This window comes from Daphnia magna, linkage group LG5 (assembly GCF_020631705.1).
Source record: "Daphnia magna isolate NIES linkage group LG5, ASM2063170v1.1, whole genome shotgun sequence".
In the NCBI taxonomy this organism is placed as follows: domain Eukaryota; kingdom Metazoa; phylum Arthropoda; class Branchiopoda; order Diplostraca; family Daphniidae; genus Daphnia; species Daphnia magna.
The window spans coordinates 9,361,572-9,382,293 of NC_059186.1; the positions used below are offsets into that span (position 1 = coordinate 9,361,572).

General features: G+C 38.8%; 4 protein-coding genes and 2 long non-coding RNA genes across 18 annotated transcripts; 2 read left to right on the forward strand and 4 right to left on the reverse strand.

Moving 5' to 3' along the window:
• Positions 1–21: 21 nt before the first annotated feature.
• Positions 22–3,107, forward strand: LOC116923154. Of its 5 annotated transcripts, XR_006646667.1 has the most exons (10): positions 25–172; positions 232–276; positions 347–419; positions 535–921; positions 992–1,254; positions 1,325–1,634; positions 1,729–1,916; positions 2,238–2,499; positions 2,615–2,786; positions 2,849–3,107. It is a non-coding gene; the product is annotated as an uncharacterized LOC116923154 (long non-coding RNA). The 5 variants fall into 5 exon arrangements; XR_006646668.1 differs by having other exon boundaries at positions 22–172; positions 232–921; positions 992–1,056; positions 1,128–1,254; XR_006646666.1 differs by having other exon boundaries at positions 23–172; positions 347–921.
• Positions 3,108–4,395: 1,288 nt separating this feature from the next.
• On the reverse strand, positions 4,396–8,065 carry LOC116935385. 2 transcript variants are annotated; one of them, XM_045173626.1, is made up of 8 exons: positions 6,863–8,065; positions 6,588–6,798; positions 6,298–6,521; positions 6,109–6,240; positions 5,924–6,049; positions 5,524–5,857; positions 5,400–5,462; positions 4,396–5,336 (listed from the first exon to the last, which is right to left on the reverse strand). In XM_045173626.1, exons 1-8 carry the CDS (start codon positions 7,901–7,903, stop codon positions 4,549–4,551), a joined length of 2,919 nt encoding a protein of 972 aa, XP_045029561.1. In that variant the 5' UTR covers positions 7,904–8,065; the 3' UTR covers positions 4,396–4,548. The 2 variants fall into 2 exon arrangements, with proteins under 2 accessions (XP_045029561.1, XP_045029562.1); XM_045173627.1 differs by having other exon boundaries at positions 6,109–6,219; positions 6,863–8,064.
• Positions 8,066–9,996: 1,931 nt separating this feature from the next.
• Positions 9,997–13,559, forward strand: LOC123472293. 6 transcript variants are annotated; one of them, XR_006646678.1, is made up of 5 exons: positions 9,997–10,229; positions 12,141–12,240; positions 12,319–12,467; positions 12,536–12,952; positions 13,092–13,208. It is a non-coding gene; the product is annotated as an uncharacterized LOC123472293 (long non-coding RNA). The 6 variants fall into 6 exon arrangements; XR_006646676.1 differs by lacking the exon at positions 9,997–10,229 and adding an exon at positions 11,923–12,067; XR_006646680.1 differs by lacking the exon at positions 9,997–10,229 and adding an exon at positions 13,315–13,559 and having other exon boundaries at positions 12,119–12,240; positions 12,536–12,992.
• LOC116923155 (tetraspanin-7) lies at positions 12,337–15,433 on the reverse strand. Of its 3 annotated transcripts, none has more exons than XM_045173631.1 (7): positions 14,208–14,333; positions 13,615–14,143; positions 13,330–13,521; positions 13,095–13,268; positions 12,813–13,019; positions 12,547–12,740; positions 12,337–12,478 (listed from the first exon to the last, which is right to left on the reverse strand). In XM_045173631.1, the coding sequence occupies exons 2-7, from the start codon at positions 13,675–13,677 to the stop codon at positions 12,358–12,360; spliced, it is 951 nt and encodes a 316-aa protein (XP_045029566.1). In that variant the 5' UTR covers positions 13,678–14,143; positions 14,208–14,333; the 3' UTR covers positions 12,337–12,357. The 3 variants fall into 3 exon arrangements, 2 of the variants coding, with proteins under 2 accessions (XP_045029566.1, XP_045029567.1); XM_045173632.1 differs by having other exon boundaries at positions 12,340–12,475; XR_006646672.1 differs by lacking the exons at positions 12,337–12,478; positions 12,547–12,740; positions 12,813–13,019 and having other exon boundaries at positions 13,118–13,268; positions 14,208–15,433.
• A 299-nt stretch (positions 15,434–15,732) lies between these two features.
• LOC116923159 lies at positions 15,733–16,658 on the reverse strand. Its single transcript, XM_032929635.2, has one exon. The coding sequence runs from the start codon at positions 16,347–16,349 to the stop codon at positions 15,891–15,893; it is 459 nt and encodes a 152-aa protein (XP_032785526.2). The 5' UTR covers positions 16,350–16,658; the 3' UTR covers positions 15,733–15,890.
• A 145-nt stretch (positions 16,659–16,803) lies between these two features.
• On the reverse strand, positions 16,804–19,731 carry LOC116923156 (cyclic AMP-dependent transcription factor ATF-4). The gene is made up of 6 exons (XM_032929631.2): positions 19,570–19,731; positions 19,063–19,272; positions 18,898–18,999; positions 17,944–18,134; positions 17,680–17,872; positions 16,804–17,614 (listed from the first exon to the last, which is right to left on the reverse strand). Exons 2-6 carry the CDS (start codon positions 19,184–19,186, stop codon positions 17,139–17,141), a joined length of 1,086 nt encoding a protein of 361 aa, XP_032785522.2. The 5' UTR covers positions 19,187–19,272; positions 19,570–19,731; the 3' UTR covers positions 16,804–17,138.
• Positions 19,732–20,722: the final 991 nt, after the last annotated feature.

The window sequence follows — 20,722 nt, forward strand, 5'->3', positions numbered from 1 at the left end:
TTCGTGTCTCTGCTGTGTGCTGTGCTGTGCTGTGTTCTCGGCTACTGCGTTAGTATGTTTCGTTATTTAGAGAGTTTTGTCAGCTGGCACTTTACGTAATGTACGCCTAGACGCTGCTGTTTTTGTGTGGGTGGTTTCATTTTGAATGCACATATTTATTACTTAATGATTGGTAAGATCCGGATATAATATAGAAATTCAATGGCAGAGTAAAAACGATTGAATTTCCAGGTTATATCTGATCAGAGTATGAGTATGACTACAAATGCAGAAAAGGTTACATCACCATTTAAGCTAATATGAACAATTAAATCATGGTTTAATTTCCCATTGGGATTCTGTCTAGATGAGATGATGTACTAGATATTTTAACGAGAAAACCAATAATTTAACCGAAATCAGAATTCAATTGTGATTGTGTCATACGATTTTGTCGAATTCAAAGAAAAGTCGTTTTTTGCAGATTTTGATACGGAACGCCGTTTGACCCTTTTTTTATAGACAACTCTTTTTCGATAGTTGTCCGTTTTTTAGCAAATAAATAGATAACTTGTACTGCCATCTAGCTGTCAAAAACATCACTTGAAGGAGGGATTTCAATAGGCGACGCCTTCAAGGGAGGAGGAGTCTACAACATATTGAATTTATCGATCGATTGTTAGGTCTATTTTCGGTAGCCATTGTGTAGTTATACCATGGCCTACTATTACACCATGGCCATAGAATCGCGACCTAGAAGAAGAGAATCAATTAGATTGTTTAATGGCGTAGGTTTTCGTAGTTTTCGACGCGATGTGATTGTGTGTTAATTGGTGGAGAAACATTGTCGTAATTGGATATCGGAACGGATTTCCATAATGTACACGTGTTGTAACCGACCAGCACAAAATTGATACATTTTTTTTCATTTATCACAAATTGGTAAATAAATTAGAATAATCCTTGTTTAAATATATATTGGATGATGAAGGAAATCGGATTTCTTTTACAGGTTATCAGCAGCATTTCCACTCTATAGCAGCAGAAGCCAAGCTGTTCAGTCAACGGAAGACCATTGTAATTGCATTTTATGAGATACAACAACTTTGTTGCCAATAACAACATGCTGCATTAATTTTTGTCCACAGCAAAAATAAAATGCAACTTCTTTCACAGGAGTAACACATTGTGTGGTTTAAGTTGTTAGCTACCATAGTCTCCTGATAGTTTGAGTCTGACAATAAGCAATACCATATTGTTATTTGTTTCTTCCCTGTAAGTTAGTTGCAAAACAATTTGTTTGGATATATATATATTTTTTATTTAATTTTTTTATTCTTTACAGTTGCAGAGATGTTAGCTTGTTGTGATTTTAGACCATGGTATAGACTGACCCTTTGTATCTGTGTCAAACCAGTTACATCAACTCACTTGTTGTTGACACCCCTGGAGATATTACCAAACTTTCGAAATGGTTGAAGCAGGCACCCATAATATGTCGATTCAATTTTAGTGCTATCACTGTAAGGATGGTAACCTGTTATTAAGTTACACCACCTGTTTCATTTGGCCATAGGATAGATATACCAAAAGAGTGATACTCTTTAATGTTTGCAGTGTGTTTGTCACATTCAATGAATCCATATCTTCTCGTGGTAAAAAAAAAAAAAAAAAAATCTTTTTATGTTAGAGTTTTCAAACGTTTTAAGTAAGCACTTCTTTCACGTTTTCTACTTTTTTATGGCCTAGAATTGATGGACTGAATAATGTCACATTGCCAAAAAAAACAAACACTGGAACCCTTCTGCATGACTTTGAACCACAAGATATTGATCTTTTTTACATTCGCCTTTTGGGTTGAACGGTAAAGAGTTTCACGGTTCACTGTTTTATCCGAAAATCATATATCCACGAAATGTTGGCATCATTGGTCTATGGTAAACAAATATTGGTAGCAAAGTTAAATTGAATCTCAGTGTTATGTAAGAAGAAAACATTTTTTTTTTTAAACATTTGGATTGCTGAATCAGCTTTGTTAGCTTAGCCTATTCATATGCATCATGCAAGTTTCCTTGATGGCAGATCTTTCATTTGCATTTTTATTAGAATAATTTTAGAATTGCTTTAGTCAAACGAAAGAAAGCTTTGAGAAAGGAGCTCCCAAGAAAACTTGCAGTGGTTGGAATTTCTTGTCGGTTTTTTTATTTTTTAAAGTCTCATTTTGAAATGTTTATAATGTTTCTTCTCTAATATTACAGAACAGATATGCTGATGACTGAAATCAATTGGATCAGCTGAAAACATATGTGGAGACATCTATGCAACTTTGTACTTGGATATGTGTCATTCCACTGGTAGTGGCTAAAGAATCAAACTTTGAATCACGTGTCTTCAACCAACTCACCTCATCTTGGCCTGACCAGTATCGGCCCGAAGAAAGTAGTCAACTAGTCACACGTCAGATAACAAATCCTGCTAAGTAAACCATATGATAAGGAAGTGAACATCAATCATTCGAACGTGAGTGTACATTTGGTTACCGACTTGACCTGCACAACGTTTATAAATTGTTCATTATTTAAAAACTGATTTCATATCTAATTCCCACTTATATTTCTACTTTTTTATTTTAAAGGATTTTAGCCATATCGGATATCGGAAAGGAACACCTTTACCGAACATAATGTTCTTCTAACGTAAATTATTGGATGTTCATTCTATGTCGGATTTAGATTTCATTTAGAAATCCTGGCAGAAGCTTTTCATTTATAAGACCATAGAAGGATTGCACACACTAATGTTTTAAAGTAAGTTCCATAAGCAAAAATGCTTTGTGCTGATTTGTTTTTTGTTTTGTTTTTGTTTTTAGGTTAATAAACGTAGTAAATGGAAAATGGGGTTTCAGAATGAGGCGGGAATTTGTCAATGCCGAAGTTTGGAAACACGATCGGAAATACCCATGAAATGAAAAACATTCTCTCACGTTATGGTATTTGTCGTACATAAATTGAAGTGCATATCTGGGCTCCCTTGTTTTCTGTGGCCCCGTTTCCCCTTGACTCGTAATAAGCCCGTAGGGGGTCACGCCCCTACTGTACGGTATATATAAAAACAACATATATCGAGGTTTGGAGGGCTCTGGCCGGAAAGGGGACGTGGGGGTCCTCATGGTTCGATGAAATGCTTATGGAGGGCCATGTCGCTACCCACAAATCCGAATTAAAGGTTAATCGCTCCTGTAAAAATGTTCCAAATCTTCAGCTCTTCTTCCGGCTTCTCTCAGCCACGCACTGGGTAATCTCCCCGGTGAGTCAATTGAGGCAGTGTCTCCCCCTGCCTTGGTTGACAGCAACTTTTGAAATGGGTACTTTGCCTTTTAAAAGTTGCAAAATATTTCATTGCGTGGAGAATTGTCAATACAAATTTTGTTTTACATTAATTTTGAAAAACTTTTCTCTGATACTTTCTTTGTGTTCACTTCACTTTTTTCTTTTAAGGATTGAACTCTTAACACTGCTGAGATGTCGCTGGTGTTTAGTTTGTATAGTGAGAATTCCGGAGCGCATATGAATTACTGCCGATGAAATTCCAATCCTGGAGTAGGTAGTTTGCTGTTGTAGATACTTGAACTTCATACTTACGAGAATTTTATTTGCCTGCAGGATGAATTTGTTTACAATCGTTGTATTTATCGGTTTTTCAGATATATTGATATGCTTTCACAGATTTTAATTAAACTCTTTCGGGTATCGATCCCCATTCTTTCGGCGTGCGTTGCCGATGCTCAACCGTTGAGCCATGAGTTACATTTATTTTTGCACTAATATTAGAAGGCGCTAAAAGATAATAAAGGCAATTTTCATAGGCTCGTAAAACTATATGTTATCCTGGATATCTAAAGTTCAAGGAATATAGCTCTGTGGTAGAACGTTGTTTAATGGATCTAAAGGTCTCGGGTTCAACTCCCGGATGAGGATTAATTTAGTAATTGTAAATGTGTTTGTTAAATGGATTGAAGAAAATTATCTTAAATCACCCTACAAAAATTTTTCTAAGTCCAAATTTGTGGTGCTCTAATAACAAGAAAATATAGACGAGTCTGGCCCCCCCGTACTTGAATGATTTTAAGAGGGGGGGCTGGTGTCGTATGCCTACACGACAAAGGCCCCCCCGCTTCTATTGTCAGGGGGGGCTGGTGTCGCCCTCTTCGCCGACTGTAGCCCCCCCTGCAAAAACGGTGGGGGGGGGGGACTGGTGTCGGGTGGGGCTACTGTCGGGGGGGCTGGTGTCGGGGTACCCTCCGGGGCCACTGTTGGGGGGTCCAATGTCGCGTTCCCGGACTTGGCCACTATCATTTTACTGTTACTGTCACCATTACTAGTGAGCCCAGAATTACGAGCCACTATGTTACTCCAATGTTTTTACAGGGTTGATTATATTTGTTTAAACACGTCTCTCGGTTACAACAATCGGGGGAGAAAGAAAAGCAAAGACAATTACTTGGGAAATGAAATTTTGTTAAATAGACTGCTGCTTGGAACTTAAATGTTTAGGCCGAATACGCACTTGTTAATCAGACACATTTGAATCCGAGTCCGAGGAACGAAGAACACGCTTTGAGCTAAAGTGGTTGCTGTCATTAGATTTACGCTTGCGTTTCTGTGGTACACGTTGTTGAGCAATCTCGTCTCTTCCTATTCCCCTCTTTTTCTGACGTCCTCTACCACGGACGTCCATTGTAGGCTCACTTACAGACGGTTTTCCCTCACTATTTTCTAGCGTTCGAAGAAAATCGAGGTAGGATAACGACGAGCCTTTATACCAACGCTCAACAAGAGAGCGCGCCCAGGCGAGCCGATTAAAATCACATGAGTCACTCAAGGGAGGGCTTTCATGTTGTGCGAAGACTAGCGTGAATGGAACGAAAGTAAAATGCTTCTGAGGGGTGTCATCCCATAAAAGGGGCTGTGTGTGACATTGATGAATGTGGAATCCAATTTGATGAGCTGGCAAGGATGCCATACACACTTCTGAGGGCATACCATCCGGACCCAGACGCAAACATTGGAAGTTGCTTTCATTCGACATTCCAAATAGCGGGAGAAAGCTAGAAATGAAGGATCTTATAGTAAGCGTAAAGAAATCTATCAGCGAAGCCTCGTTAGGATTTATATGGCGCAAAGATGAGTCTTTAATGTCGTGAATGTTGCGCATTAAATGTTGCAGCCACAATTTTGTCACGCTTTCACACAAGAGTAGCGGATTCTTGGAGCTCGACGGGTGAACCGGAAACTCATTCGGTGAATTGCGGAAAGTCCAGCTAAAATTCGCGTTTAGCACTTTTTCCAGCCAAGAACCTAAACAGGTTAATCAAATTTGACTCAGAATGCTTTTCAAACAAATTCAAAGGGCGTGCTTACTGTGGTGGTGTCGAGTAGGCAAATGCGTTCCATTGACCAACCTTGATGTAGGTGATTCAAAATCTTACAAATCGGAACAATTAGAAAACTACGACTAATACTTAGAACCATAGTTCATAGTTACCCGAAATTTTCAGTGATTCCATAATGTCTTGGTATTCATATTGATATTTGCTGGAATGACGAAATATTTGACGAGCTTCAAGCATGACAATTGACTGCTTGTAGGGCAACCAAAGTGGGAGATGAATCATTTCTAGCATTTGAGGGCGAAATGTGACAGGTTGCATTCCAGGAGACGGAAGACAAATTCTGCTATACAACCTCTTCGTAGCCATTATGAAAAAGCTGTTATCGGCAACGACACCTACAATATAGTGTTTATCTACATAACCCAACAGGAACACATTCCGATAGAATGACGTACACCCAGGTTCTTCATACGCCGCATAATAAATCTGCAGGAAAACAAAACAGGAAAACTTCGTCGCGAATTTATTTAAAGCAATAATAAGCTATCTCACTGTAAAAAATTCGGCTTCTGTGGCACATCTGAGCTGCAGGGATCCCAAATCGTTGTAATTCGTTTTTACATCACCAACCGGTTTCAAGTTGTCGAGGATACGTTCAAGACTATTTTGGTTTATTGGCTAGAGGAAATCTTTATCATTATAAAAGCATGTTAAGACACTTAGATTAGTATACTCACCAAACATGTTTCAAAGAATACTTGCTCCGTTCTGGGTTCGGAGATAAAAGAGGTAATTTGGTGGCTCCCTTGGATGGGAATTGGAAAAGCACACGATCGAGTAAGGTCAGCCTTTAAAAAATACATAAATACCTATTAATAATACGAAGTATTAACTTACAAGAAAAAAAAGGTGGATCAATCACATACATCCTTGAATTCCGGTAAAACCATTATTTGAGCTTTTAGCTGTTCGAGCGCAATATCGCTTCGCACTCTCTCTTTGAGTTGAACTTGATTAATTGAAAACATTAACATCTCAGACGATGCAAGCTGTGTTTCACAATAAGACGGATGTCTGGCCTTAGGGTAATAATTTTCCATTTGAAACAGCTTTTTGTTTGCCACATTTAAAAGAACCAAATGCTGACGACCTGTACAAAAGGAAACAAAAAAAAATTTATGTCTAATTTGGATAAAAAGGTTGAAATAAAACTCACACAAATTGAAGTCAGTTATCTTGACATCATCCACTGGGACTTTCTTGATTGGATCATAAAGAAGACTTTTGTCCACAACGAAATGACCACTGTACGCAACTATGTAGTGATCCATAACACCAAACACTAAGCAGCAGTATTTCTCGCCAATTTCGCTGACAGGAGCTACATACAGGAAGAACTTTTCTTCATGTAGTTTAAGGGAATAGGGCTAAATAGCAAAATGAAAACATGAACAAGAATTTACTACCACTTAGACTGGCGTTTTTTCTTACAGCGATTCGCCGAACGTCAGAGTTGCTGAAATGAAGTTCATTTAGATGGAAAATATCAGGTTTTGAATACACCCTTTCATTCAACCCATACAAGTAATCACAGTGACTACTAATATGCTCCTGCTCCATTGTTGAGCCTAAAGTATGTATCGTAGGAAGCTGAGGTGCGGTTTCCAGCGGATCCGCTTGGCTACTAACCGAAACATTGGTGAGTCGGGCAATATCTTGTTCAAGAACATTGTTTTGCAGAAGAATTGGAACAGTAGCTTCTGCCACATCCAAATCAGCCGCTGATGGAACATTCCCTAAATAATCAGGTGGTTCACAATTATCAGAGGAAACTTCATCATGGGTTAATGATTGGTCAGCAACTGAACTGCAAGCTGTTGAAGTTCGTGGAGGTGTCTCTATAATGACAGACTTATCTGATTTGGTTGGCGACCTCATAGAAGAGGATAGTTTTGATTGTTGGTTTAACAACCCAAAATTTTTCAATGCTTCTGAAGGGATTGTAGTAAGAATGCTGCCATCACTGCCTTTCACTGGTGTTTCTTTTCTGCCATTATTCTTGCTTGCTTGTTGAGGACTCGCAAAAGCTCTTTCATCTTGTAAGGGTATGCTGGCCTTCTTCGTTTCTGGCTTTCGTTTCTTCAGAACTGACTTGTTGAGATGTTGGCCAATCCGAACTTCTGTCGGCACATAATCTTGAATTTTTATTCTTTCCAAAACAACTACCAAATGTTTTGTTAAATGCAGTTGCCCAGACTTCTGTTGATAAGGAACACCAGAGAATGACACTGGTGTAGGAACAGCATTCCGTGTGGGTTTAGGTGTTGAAGAATGGAGTGGGGGTGTTTTGCTTAAAGACTTGGGACTTATAGATCTGATACCCAAAATTTTATTGCTAGTTTTATCACCGACATTTTCACTCTCTTGGGGCGATTTATGGGGACTTGTTTTGCTAAAAGATAGAGCAACTTTCAATGGCTTGCCGGCTAACTTTCCAGTACGTTTGGGTTTCAAATTTGGCGACTTGCTCATTCTTTATCTAATCTCGCTTAAAATGTATTTATACATATATGTATATATTTTAAAATATCTGAATGGAATTACTGCATGGATTCCCAGCAGATGAAATTTTTACGCGCCACTGTTTCGGCAAAAATCTCAAGTGAAATTACTTTGTTATGAGATTTCATTGTGCGACGTTGCCGTCCCTTCTCCCTCGCCAACCGCCCTCCACGATAAAATAAGTCTTGTTTTGGATTCTTCGCTATCTTGCTGACAACCGTCATAATGACATTTTCATCGTAATTTATGGTTTTCAGATCTGCTAGCGTTAAAAAAATTTTGATTAAGCAGAATTTCTGCATAGTTAAGAAAAAACAAGAATATATTTAAAATTGGCAAGCAAATTGAACATGTAAATAAACTCAGCTGAGAACAAAAGAAGGGTTAATACCAAGACGCCTGCCCATCCCCTGAAAAATCAAGGTCATTCAGAAACCATCTTCCTTATACGCTGGGTTATTTTCTGCCTACTTGATGTTATTTCATGTCCCTCGAGATTGGATTTGCCCCTTGGAGATCACTTGCTTCCCAATAGACCACAAAATATATGGAAAACCACCGACCAAATCGATAGTTATCATGTCTCTAGAGAGAACACCTGCAGAACAACAAAAGCTAAAATCGCAGTTTCCAAGGTTAAAAAAAACAATAGTAAAACCAATAGCAACCCCGTACTTTAGAGTCAATCTTATTTTTTTAGGGTAACGTACTAATAAATAAATTCTTGTTTAATGTGTTTTATTATTTAAATTGCGAAAATATCTTTAAATTTAAATCACGCGGCTCGTTTCAATGACCGAATGCAATAAGACGCCACAACGAAACAACATAACAGATAACGAAAACGAATAAAAAATTACACCATTAACACTGAAAGGATAACAGGCTGATTTAAAAATTACTTGGATGATAAAAAAACAGAGCTTACTGATAATCCTCGAAGTTAAAAACGTTTTTTCGCAAAATTCTCAAAAGTGAAGATTAATTAAATATAACGAGACAAGGACAATCTCGTGTATTGAATTAGCGATTAACGTGGTTAAATGTAATAATCTAGAAATTCAGCCATTTTCAATTAAAAAACTTCCATGCCAATGGGGTAGGTGTAGGATCAGTCCCTTGAGAACGGGTAGCTTTTTGGCCGATCGGTTAAGTCGTTTTGGTTTTCGTTGCGGTTCTATCGGATTTTGGTACTTCTTTTTTTGTGTCCATGGGCATTTACGTACGTACTTCCTTGTTTAAAGCGGCGCACGAAAAAAAAAAAGTCTAATTAAACCGCCCGTTACAAATCCTGAGTATACCACTTTCTGCTATAAATATGCTATATTTGCCCCGACTTCTACCTCGATACATTTATAGAAATTTGATTATTGCTCGAATTTCGTCTAGTATATATTTGATTTTTTGTGAGACACCAGCAAAAAGAATATAACAATCGGTAATTGTTTCATTTAACAAATGTATTTCTTTGATTTAGGTAGGGCTCGGCCCCACGTCCAGGTATTTGCCGAATGGCTAGGTCTGCTCGGCTAAAAAATTGGATCCGGTGGGTAATAGTTCTTGAGACTTTGTGCCAACTACTTACCCAGGTTTTACGTGGGTAAAACAATTTCGAAACCGGTTCCATTACCCGGGTTTTCCCGCAAATTAGTCTTGTGCTTTCAATTTCTGCCACAAGATGGAATTTTCCCAGAAACTTTTTTCCTCCTTTTTTTTTAACTTTGCGCCATCCCAGCCGCCATTTTTCAAGATTGCGGTGGGTATAGCCATTAACCCATCAAAACCGGCTCAGCCTACCCATTTTAGCAAATACTCGGAATTCCCATGGGCTACTATTTTTGGCGACGATCCGCAGGTAACCCGGGTTTTCGAGAACCGATGCCGAGCCCTAGTTTTGGGAGACTCAAGGGAAAAAGTACAGTGCTGAAATTGCAACCGCGTCAATGAAATGATCAAAAGAGGGCGTACCACGAGTTCTAAACGTGGAGGGCTTTTTCCCTAAACTCCTCATTTAAGCCTCGCTTACACTAGAGGTTCTTCTTAAGCTTTTAGTTCCTTAATCTTTTAAGTTCTTAAGAAGTTAAGCTAAGTTTTTATTTTTTGAACTTACACTGTCAAGTGACTTTTTTTTTTAAAGAAGGTGGAGTTAGTTTTCATGCAAACGCAAATAAATATAAGCAGACGAAGTGCTATTTTTGTGTTGATGTTGAGCATCATCAAAATGGATAACTACGATTTTGACGTGTACCAGTGGAAAACCAAATGTGTTGTTGGATTCACAGCTCTTTTATTTGCGGTAACTCTACTTAAAAAGAAATATCTTATTCGTAAAAGACATCCGAAATAAAACTACAAATATAAGAACCTTTGTGGTGGCACCAGTGCAAAAAAAATTACGAAGAAGTACGCACTAGCCGAATATTCCTATTGGCTAGAGCTTAAACTTTCCAAAAGTTTAGCAACTTAAAAGCTCAAATATAAAACCAGTTTGATATTTCAGATATTAAGCTTTTGAGTTATTAAGCTGTTAAACTTTCAAAAATTATTAGTGTAAGCCAGAAACTTAAAAGCTTAAGACCTTAACTTCTTAAAATTAAAAGCTTAAAAAACCTCTAGTGTAAGCGAGGCTTTAGGGAAAAGACTACCCTAAAGCTTAACACCAGGTGGCCGAAAATCTAAGAAGATTCCCCCGTCTCCTCCCCCCCCCAGGGATAGTCATACTTTGTGAGGACTGGGACCAAGGCTGGTACATGTATAGGATTATCCAAAAGAGTCTTCTTGCATAACCCTGCCACGCGGTGTTTGGATTTAAGTTACCGTTCCTCGTACCTAAAACATTGAGCATTTCAATATGTTTTAAGCGGATGGCATGGTATCCTGCACGCCGAACACCAATTTTATTATTAAAAGCCATCTTTTGGTGGTTAACGTGGTTTTAAATATTTTTCTTTCCTGTAGGAAGGTGGATCGGGCAAATCAGAGAAAAACTGCGAGCAGGGTTGGGAGCGCCGTAGTCAGCAACTTGCTTTAAAAGATTGATTTATTGTCAAGTTCATATACGAAACCAGTCTATTTATGTAAATAAAATAAACACATGATTGCGACTCAAAAGCTCTCGAATATGTACATGTCCGATAGTGGATGGGAACTGGAGACCCCGATATAGGCCTACTCCTTTACGTATTTAAAATTCAACAAAATCTTTTCTTGCCTGAAGTAATTCAACGTAAGTTGAAATTTGATCCTCAATACGCACTAGTCCGTCGTTGACTAAACGATTCGACTAAAGCTCAACTACCGTTTGAACAGGATGCTATGCTATGCCTTCGGCAAAATGGGATCAGATGTCGCTTGTTCAAGTTGTGGACTTGATGTCAGTGTAATGTGTATATCGTCAATAGAGTTTTACCGAATGCTGAGTTGCAGAATTTAAAAATCTGCCTTAAAATCAGGGAGGAAAATTAACATAGGACTATAGGAGAGATAAGGCGAAAGCGAGAACATTAAAGAAATACATTTTTGTTTCAGTTATTCCTTCTTGGTTTACCAAGGGGGTCTACACTCTACAGGACCTTTATTCCACTCCCTTTTTCTGAATTGATAGCATTTTCTACTAATATCTTGTAAACGGCATTATAGATCTTGATGCTGGATAGCTAAGAATTAGCGTCTCGTGGCACTACTACTTATGAGTACAAAATGTTAATGCATTATTTGCGGGAACAACGTGCTATTTCATGTTTTGTGGGAAAAAAGGGCGGAGCTACACACTCCAGATTTCGCAGATCACCCCGTTTCCTCCGTGGATCAGCTGATAGTTATTGGGGGGCCAGCGCCACCAGTGTTTAATATTTAAAAATCCCTATTGCCTTCTTGTTACAAGTGGCCCTTCCCAATCAAGACACGTAGGTGGTGCTGTTTTCGTTGAAATCTAAATGGTTTCTGCTATTCTTTGTTTGTTCCTCTCACCCCATCAGCGGGAAAAAAGTTTTTCCTAGAGGAACTAGCCGTGCACGGCAACTTGATAAATATTTTTCACTAATTAATTAGTGGGAATTTCAACTAAAAAAATTTATAGAAATAAAAACGTAGAATAAACTCTAAGATTCAACAAAAGTTTGTCAACAAATAAAGGTTAAGTAAATTAATTCCTAAATTTTCCCACTTTTGCCCATCCTTCCCATGTTAAATTTCATCCGTTTTCTAGGCAGAGTTTCAAGATGCTGCAACTCAGCATCCGGTACAATTCTATTTGGTAATCCTGGAAATGAAACATGAGCTCTACGATAAATCCATCCAAAAATTAGGTAAACTAGCCTTAACTTCATTCAAAACAACTACATTGAGTTTAAAAGGTTTGAAAGAATTTCTCTCTATACGTAAAGGCGGCCAGAGAGACAGAGGTACTTAACAGTACAGAGACTTTAAACTAAGGAAGAAAATGCCTTTTCAGTTACAGTTGCAGATGTCCTTGTTGATGAGTAGGCCGTTGTTGACGGATGTGACACGGGAATTTCTCTCGGAGGAATACCAGGTTGTTCGCTACTAGATAAATCATAAAATTGTTTCTTAACATTTTTTTGTACAATACAAATTTGGTAGGACTTTCATACCTAGCTATCAAATCAGTGGATTCAGGAGATTTGATTGTTCTGAATTTGATCAAATATGCACCTTTAATCAATTCGTATAGTAGCACCGCACAAAGAATCGTGGCGATAATTTCAAATGAAACTATGACTGCACCAAATCCAAACAAGCAACCAATATAATAATCAATTGCTCCGATTACTTTCGGCCCACAACCCTGTATTTATGAAAAGATTTACCAAAATAGCTTAATCAGCTAAAACAGTATTCTAACAAACAAACAGTATACCTCCATGAACAAGACATGGCCAACAGGAGTGTTGATGTTACGAATTCCATCCAAGTGCATTTCTTCACAGAGATCGGATTGCCAATCAATGCAGCACGATTTTGGCACGATGAAAGTCTTGGTGGGCCACGCTCCTTTAGGTACATGTCTTTTGCTGTACAATGAATTGGACCAGCTCGCGTACGTGTTAAGCCCACAGCATTTCCACTGTTGAAATAATTCAAGACTAAAATTGTAAAAAAAAAAATAATAATAAATCTTAATTGTTGTTGTTCACAGTACGCCTTGCTGGATCAAGTCGATGACAGTGGTGTTCGCAATGTCATTGCCATAGTGACGCTGAATGGCCCAGAAAATACCGAGGTGAACTTTTTCGTGAAACGGAGCCAGTTCGTTGTAAGCAACTCGACCAAATGTTACCTGAACTGTCACAAGGAGAACGAAACAAAAGACGCTCTACAAACAGAAATATTAACACTAACTTGGTCCTTGCTTTTAATAGAAAAAGGGCATATACCAAACCGAGAAGAGGAGGATTTCCTTTAGCAACCCCAGTACATCCAATGGAACTGACGATCATCAATGACACTCCTGTCGCCACCAACACGTATCCGGCTAGGTAGCTCCCGCTTCCGTGGAATAGTAAATAGCTATAATCATTGTCAAAAACGATTCGTAGAGAAACAGCCAAGATAACTGTCCCAATAACCTGTTTCAAATTGTTAACACGAATACAAAGAATCGCAGCTAAGCAGTACGCAGAATTGATTAAAGGAATAAAATATCACTGTTGAAAACTTACCCCAATGATAAAAATGAAAATGAAAGCACACCATTTAATGGCTGTGTGTTTTCTCGTCTGCATTTTTCTCGTTGTAAGAATTACACGCCTACGTTTTACAGCGTACGAAAAGGTTACACACTTGAGTTGAGGTTGGGCGGCTTGGGCCTCTTCATCCAAAGAAGGATGTGCATCAACTGATCCGATTCCATTGATGATTTTCACTGGTCTGACTATGGCTGAGCCCTTGAATCGATCAAATGACTGTATACAAAGATTAAATTTTTTTTTTAGCAAGCGGCCCACTTGTTGAAAAGGCTTCTAAAACCAGTTGCGTCGTCTTAACTTAACAAAGCAGTTCCTTTCGACTACTTCGACTATTTACTCTGACGTTAGAGCCGCTGGTATACTGCCTAACAGCCATTCATAACACCTTCCCCCCCTCTGTTTCCTTTTTATATAAGTTTTCTGTCTTTGTTACCCTGCTCAATTGTTTCTGTTTCAGGAAAAGGGGCCGAATGACAAAGCAGACGACAAAATGTTTCGTTTCCTGAAAGAAAAGTAAGTCAAGATTTGAGAGATAACAGCAAAAGGTTGATCAGTGTTGATTTTACCAACGTTTATTGATGTCCCTCATTCAGCATGTTGTACCTGGTTTACAACCAATCTAGAACTAAAGAACGAGCACTATAGTGGTGGGTGGAGATAGGAGGGAATGACTGCTTAGTTAGGGAAACTTTCATGAAATTATAATACGTTGGAAAGAAGTGAGTTTTCTCCAGTTTTCAACATCCCCATAATATTGGTGGGCCAAGCGGATGTAGCTTAAATTGATGTCGTTGTTTGATGCCGTCCATGGTAACTCAAGAAAGCGAAATGCATTTTCTAGTGATTCGTCTTTCGGTAGATTGAAAAACTGCTGAGTGAACCAATCGCAAAGCGTTCCACCCAAGACAGCAGAAGCCAAGCCCCCGCTGACTCCTCCGGCTAAGTGGACGATTCTAGTATTTGCAATGGCGCTGCCGAAGAATTCTCCTCCATAGACCCCCGTTACTGCAGCTCCCAGCTCGGCGAAACTGTCTACAGTTTTCTTGATACAACGGATTCCAGATATTTCAGAACTGTGCCATCGTTTCTTGTATTGCCAAGCATCATAAACAAAATAGCCAAAGCCTGCGGTGACTTCGTACCGTTCTCCGGACAGTTCTTGTGCTATATTTATGATGTCTTTGAACGGAATATTAACGGTTAGGTTTCCTTGTAGTAAAGTCGGTAGTATTTTTGACAACATCTCAGGGGTTAGTATACTCAGCCTCATCAAGATACTGACGACCATGCATGTAAATATTAGCTCAAATCGTTCTTTTTTGGCAAGAAGGAGTTGGAAATCAAACCGTTGGCCTTTCTCAACACGTTGACTTGGATTAAGTTGTTCGAAATCTACCCAAATTTCAGCCATTTGGTATTCGGGGTTTTGTTCTAGCTTGTTGATATCTTCTACTAGGAAGTCGACCAATTTACGAAATTCCTTATCGTTATCCAAATTACATTTCAGAACCTTGATGCAATTTGTTTTAAATTTGTTGACGGCTAGAAAAAAAAGTACTTTGGTTAACTTTGAATGCTCGTCTTTTAACTGCATCACCACTTTGTCACTTATTTGTTTCAAAGAGTCCATTTCACCGTTCACCTTACAGCACTACCTTCTTTGTAAGACGTAACCGGAGAGACCTAGAACTAGGCGACGAATTAGAATGTTTTCAATCGTCCTTTCTTATTCCTGTCTATGACCTGATAAAAAACTCTCATGTGATAGCAATTCAACTGGCAACAGCGCAAGATAAATGTGAATACGTTGCTAACACAAAATGTTGTGCAAACATTTTCTTCGTTCTTGCGATTAAAATGTAACAAACTACCATTGTGCAACCAACCTGAAGTACGATAGTCATGATTTTAGCTTCCCCGTTTATCAGCCTTGGATATTTTGTGCCGGCAAATTGCTTTTCTCCAAGTTTCTAGACGTTATCCTGTTCAATATGTGTTATGCGTTTATCAGCTTGGCGATTAAGCTAGTTCAGCTTTTATATAGCCAAGCTGAAATTCATTTAATTTAAAACGACTACAATTGCAACGGAATACATTTTCTTTTCGCAATGTACTCTTGGATTAACAAGGATTTTTGCAATACAAAAATACAATTATATACTGTATTGGGACTTTATTATTTTCCGACGAAGGCCCAAAGTTCCAAGTTTCTACCGCGTGCCATGTAGGCTATGGACAATCAGCGTTGCCTAACTCTGCATCATGCCAGCAAGAGATGTTGACAGTTGTCCACCAACAAGTCCTCCGATAACAGTTCCGATACCAGGTGAAACAGCTGTGCCAACTACAGCTCCCGCAAATTTTCCAGTAACTCTTATGACTGTTTCCATCTCGATCCAAGATGATGAGGTATTATTATGTGTTTGGATTGTACAATCTGAGACAGCTCCGAGTTTTCCATCCGGAAAGGGCGAGGAATGCTTCCGAACTCCGGTTGTCGGTGCTTTTGCTTTTGAACTCGGGTTGTCGATTTCTTTCACTAATTTATTGACAAGATCTTGGAAAGTTTGATCAACACTTATGGAAGCTACCAAAATGATGTTGTAATCCGCGTTTGCTTCCTTTTCTAAAAACTTGATGACCTTCTTGAATTTCTCAGGGGAATCTAAATATTCCTTAATTTTGTTCTCGACATTCTGATCGACCATTTTTAACGGACCTCTCTGGCAACAAGCTCTAGATTAACTAGTTCCAATCTCACTGTTGTTCTGTCACAATAACGGTTTTTAATGATAACGCACTAGTATTGCGTTGTCTTTGCAATGTTTTACAAAGATTTAACCGACACAAAAATTTACGTCATAAGAAACTCGAGCTTATTGCGCTAATTGCATCAAAATCGATTTCCCAATCACCGATTCCAGCTATGATAGTATTTGTTTTCAATTTTATGACCTGGTATGGCGGGCGATACTTCAAACGATAAACTTGGGGATATTTATGTGATGCGTTTTACATTTCCAACTTCGCAAAAACATTTCATTCACCCCATGTCTGCCAATTTTTCGTGTAGCACTAGCTTCTAATCTAAACATCAATTAACTACAGCAATGATATTCTGTAAAGATTCGATGATGAAGTGAAAATGAAGTAGACAAATAATAAGATACCGACACCATTTTACTGTGAAAGTGAACTAAATGACATTTTCGTAAATAAGAGGCTTTTAGCAAAACAGAGAACCAGGAAAACTGAGGACAACTTTCAGATAAGAAGCATCCGACCGAACGAGTTGGCCATCATAATTGGACGTTGTCTTCAAGATTCACAGGCTAGTTGAGTCGCGATTTTGCCTAAATATGGGTGATGGAATGGCAGAAAATCTCGATGGTAAAATGACTTCCATATGAGGATAATAAAGGATGCGAGACTACATTTGTTTCAGATAAAAAGAGGAATAAAGCGACAGCTTTCAAGAGAGAAAAGAGTATACAGGTTTAACGACGTTTGCGGTTGTCAAAAACTTCGCGCATCAATTTCTTTAGATATCGGACTTCATTGGCCAAGTCATCATGTTTCGATTGCAATTGCCGGTTACGTTGTTCAAGAGCAGCCTCCTCTTCTAGTAATATGTCCAATTCGAATTTTTTCTTGATGCGATAGCGAGTTGCAGCTGATTTGTTCTGTTCTTTTTTTCGGAGACGACGGTCATCTACTTTGAGAGTCTTCTTGCGTGGCTTACGCAACGTAGCAGCAGTGGTGTGATTACAGTTTGTCTTGCGTCCCGAAGAACGAGGTGTAGCTGGTATCCATTCTGGATCACTCGATTCCAATTTTCCATCTCTAATAGAAGACATAGGAGAGGCCGGTACGATTGGAATTGCCGACACATCGTTGAGTTCAATTCCGTTCCCGTTTATCAGCGTGATAAATTCAGCCAGTTCATCATGAACTTGACTTGAAACAACATCACCTAGATATTGAACCAATGATGTAGACTTATCGGTAAAAAAAAAAAACCTTACGTACCATACATACCTTTGATAAGAGAGTGAAGGAGTAACGACGTTATCTCTTCATCTTCTTGCGTAATTTCTGGCTGAAAGGGCGTTGAAGCAGCTTCTTCTTCCGCAATTTCATGAAGTAACGATTCCAGCGACTCAAGTAGTTCTTCATTATCTTCCGGAATCGTTATAACGGGTACGTCGGGTTTAATTGAAAACAAATCATCCTAATAGGAGAACATTTGCAATGATTACACATGCTTAAGAGTTCACGTACTGAAACGGAATTGGGCAATACCTGGGATGGATATAATTCCTGAGGACTCTCCGGATGGATAGGTGTGGGAGCTTCTGGGGTCAGGGGACTTGATGGGCAGGGTGAAAGTGGGAAGGCTTCGGTTTCATCCAGTGAAATCGAAGGCGACTCCACCAGTGACTGCCCAAAGATTTCCAAGTCCATTGGCTCCTCCAACCATCCAGAACAGGAATCTGTACAGTACAAGAAGATGGTTAAACTTATCACAATCGACGATCGAGGGCATCAAACCTGCTAAAAGATGATACCGCATTCTACCCATGACAATTTTGTGTACCCAATTCGACAATACAAAACTAATATGAATTTGACGTTAAACACTTGGCAAACTATGAGCATCACTTTCGACGGTTAATTTTTTGCGAAGCGATAATCATTTCCCTTACCCATAAGATATGGTAGGGGATGGGAGACATTTTTTTGCCCTTCTTTGTTTTAAAAAATTATAAGAATGATTTCGCTACTACTACAATTAGATGCGCTATAGAAGCAGCAACGCTGAAAACACAGTAGACTAGAATTTCTCGAAAAACAAATTCCAAGAAGATTAAAGACGTTGGCTGTGTTAGTGTTGCTTTCTGGACTTTTCGTGACTGGAAACGCTGAAGAGGGCTACCAAACTTATAGACAGGCCAGAGTTGTTCTAGATAGACAACCCTCGGAACTTGGCTATAAAAAATGAATCACGTGATAAGCACGAGGACAGCACGAAGGAAAAGATCAAGAAGCCATTAATTTGTCGTTATACAAGACAAACTAACACAGAAAACAAAGTCAACTTTGACCCCCTTGTTTTGCATCAACCGCATTTTTCGACGTCTTATTTTTCACAAACAAAACTAGCGTATTTCCTTAATAAATTATTATTGCTGCCAAAACTAAGACGATCAAAAAGGAAATTGGCAGTTTTGACATTTGGTAACATGTGTGACTTACTGTCATGTTGTATTTTGGAACTATCCAGCACCTCCAGCAACTCTGTGGCTAATTTACGTCGATTTTCATTTCCATTCTCAGCTGTTACAAATGAGCCTTCACCTATATTTTTAGAATATAACCATTTTATATCAACATATGTTTTGCCACAGGAAAACTACCCACCTCGATCTCTCCAAACAAATGTGCTATTGAAGACATCCTCCTCAAAAGCGGGCGACCAGAAGGCCCCCAGATTGCTGTCCATTTCTCCTAATTCCATTTTGATGTGGGGATGATGGAATTCCATTAATGTATTCAGGGTAGTCACTTTGTATTATAATTATAGTTTTTCTTGTCGGCAGGGCGGCTGAAGGGGAAAGCAGGCTAAAAGACCTAGAAAGTGAAATGATATTAATAAACATTTCATTTTGACAAGTGTAGATACACTGTCAAATGATGAATCATTTGCTTTTGTTTGGATTTATAAACACATGGCAATTTCTTTTGAAACAATTCTCCAAGTATTGTAGCCTTTCACATTTTGGTGACGTCAATGAGGGACACCGACGAAGGTGAAAAGGATTGCACAACACAAAAAAATGGCGTTTCACTTGCAAATCAAAGCTGTGTTTGGGACGATAATCCCTTTTTAAACACTTTTAAAAATAAGTCAATTGAAACATAACTTACTCCATTTTAAATATAGTTGTGCAGGCACACGGGGGTGTGCGTTTAAACGCAAAAAGCGCTAGTATCCCATAATGGTTCACCGAATGGTACGCAGAAAAAATTTTATTGGCACTGTTCTGTTGGATGTCATGGAGAATACTGAACACTGAACGAATGGGTCGACTGATGAGTCTGCAGACGTGCATCGTCTGCAAATAGCTTTAGCGCCATCTGGAACATGGAGAAATTTATTAAATTGTACACAAATTAATTATGTATTATTAAATTATTTACCGGAGACCCAAAATGTTTTTATTCGTTAACTCAGTTTTTATGGTAGCCAAGTTTTGAGAGTGAGCATTAAAAATCTCAAGTTATTCAAAGTTTCTTGATAGTTTGCAAGTCGGTCACCATTGGCGCAAAACCATTGCAAGGCTCCGGTTATCTTTTTTATTTGTAGCCTGATTGCATCAGCTCGATTATTTACGCCACCTAGCGGTCGCAAAATAAAGTTATCAAGTACGCTGTAGGAAAAACTGCCCGCACTATGAGGAATTTTTCTCACGCACATTACACACTCAGACACACACAAAAGCCGAAAGCCCTCTCCCAATTTATGCAACCACTCTGCATCAATATATCAACTTTATTCCCTTCTATTCCGTGTAATATGCAATGCCAAACCGCCACCAGTACACACCATTTTGGCCTTCAATGCCAATCGATGTTTCCCTTTTCTTTTCCACCTACGTATCTTTTCTTAGAATTGTACCGTTCACCAGTTTTTTAACGCATTCCTCATTGACGGTCTAAAAAAAAATGCCTTAAGGGTTGACTTCATATTTTTTGCTCGCTGCTGCTGTCTCTCACCATCTATCTCCGGCTGTTGTAGGAAAAAAAAATACAGTTTTTTTTTTCTTTTCATCTCTATTTTCTGTGGCCTTCTCTTTTCTCTCTCGCTCCTCTGCCTCCCTACTCGAATGCCTGTTTTTTTACCCGCTGAAGGTTAAAAGGGAGAGAATTAAAAATAAACACACTCCCGAAACGACTAGGACGAAACGACGAGCAACATACACACACAAGAGGAGAGAGTGAAGGGGGAGGAAGCGGATTCGAGTCGGAGTCTGAACCGCTTTCACTGTGTGGGTAAAACTTTTCGTTTGGATGAAGATGG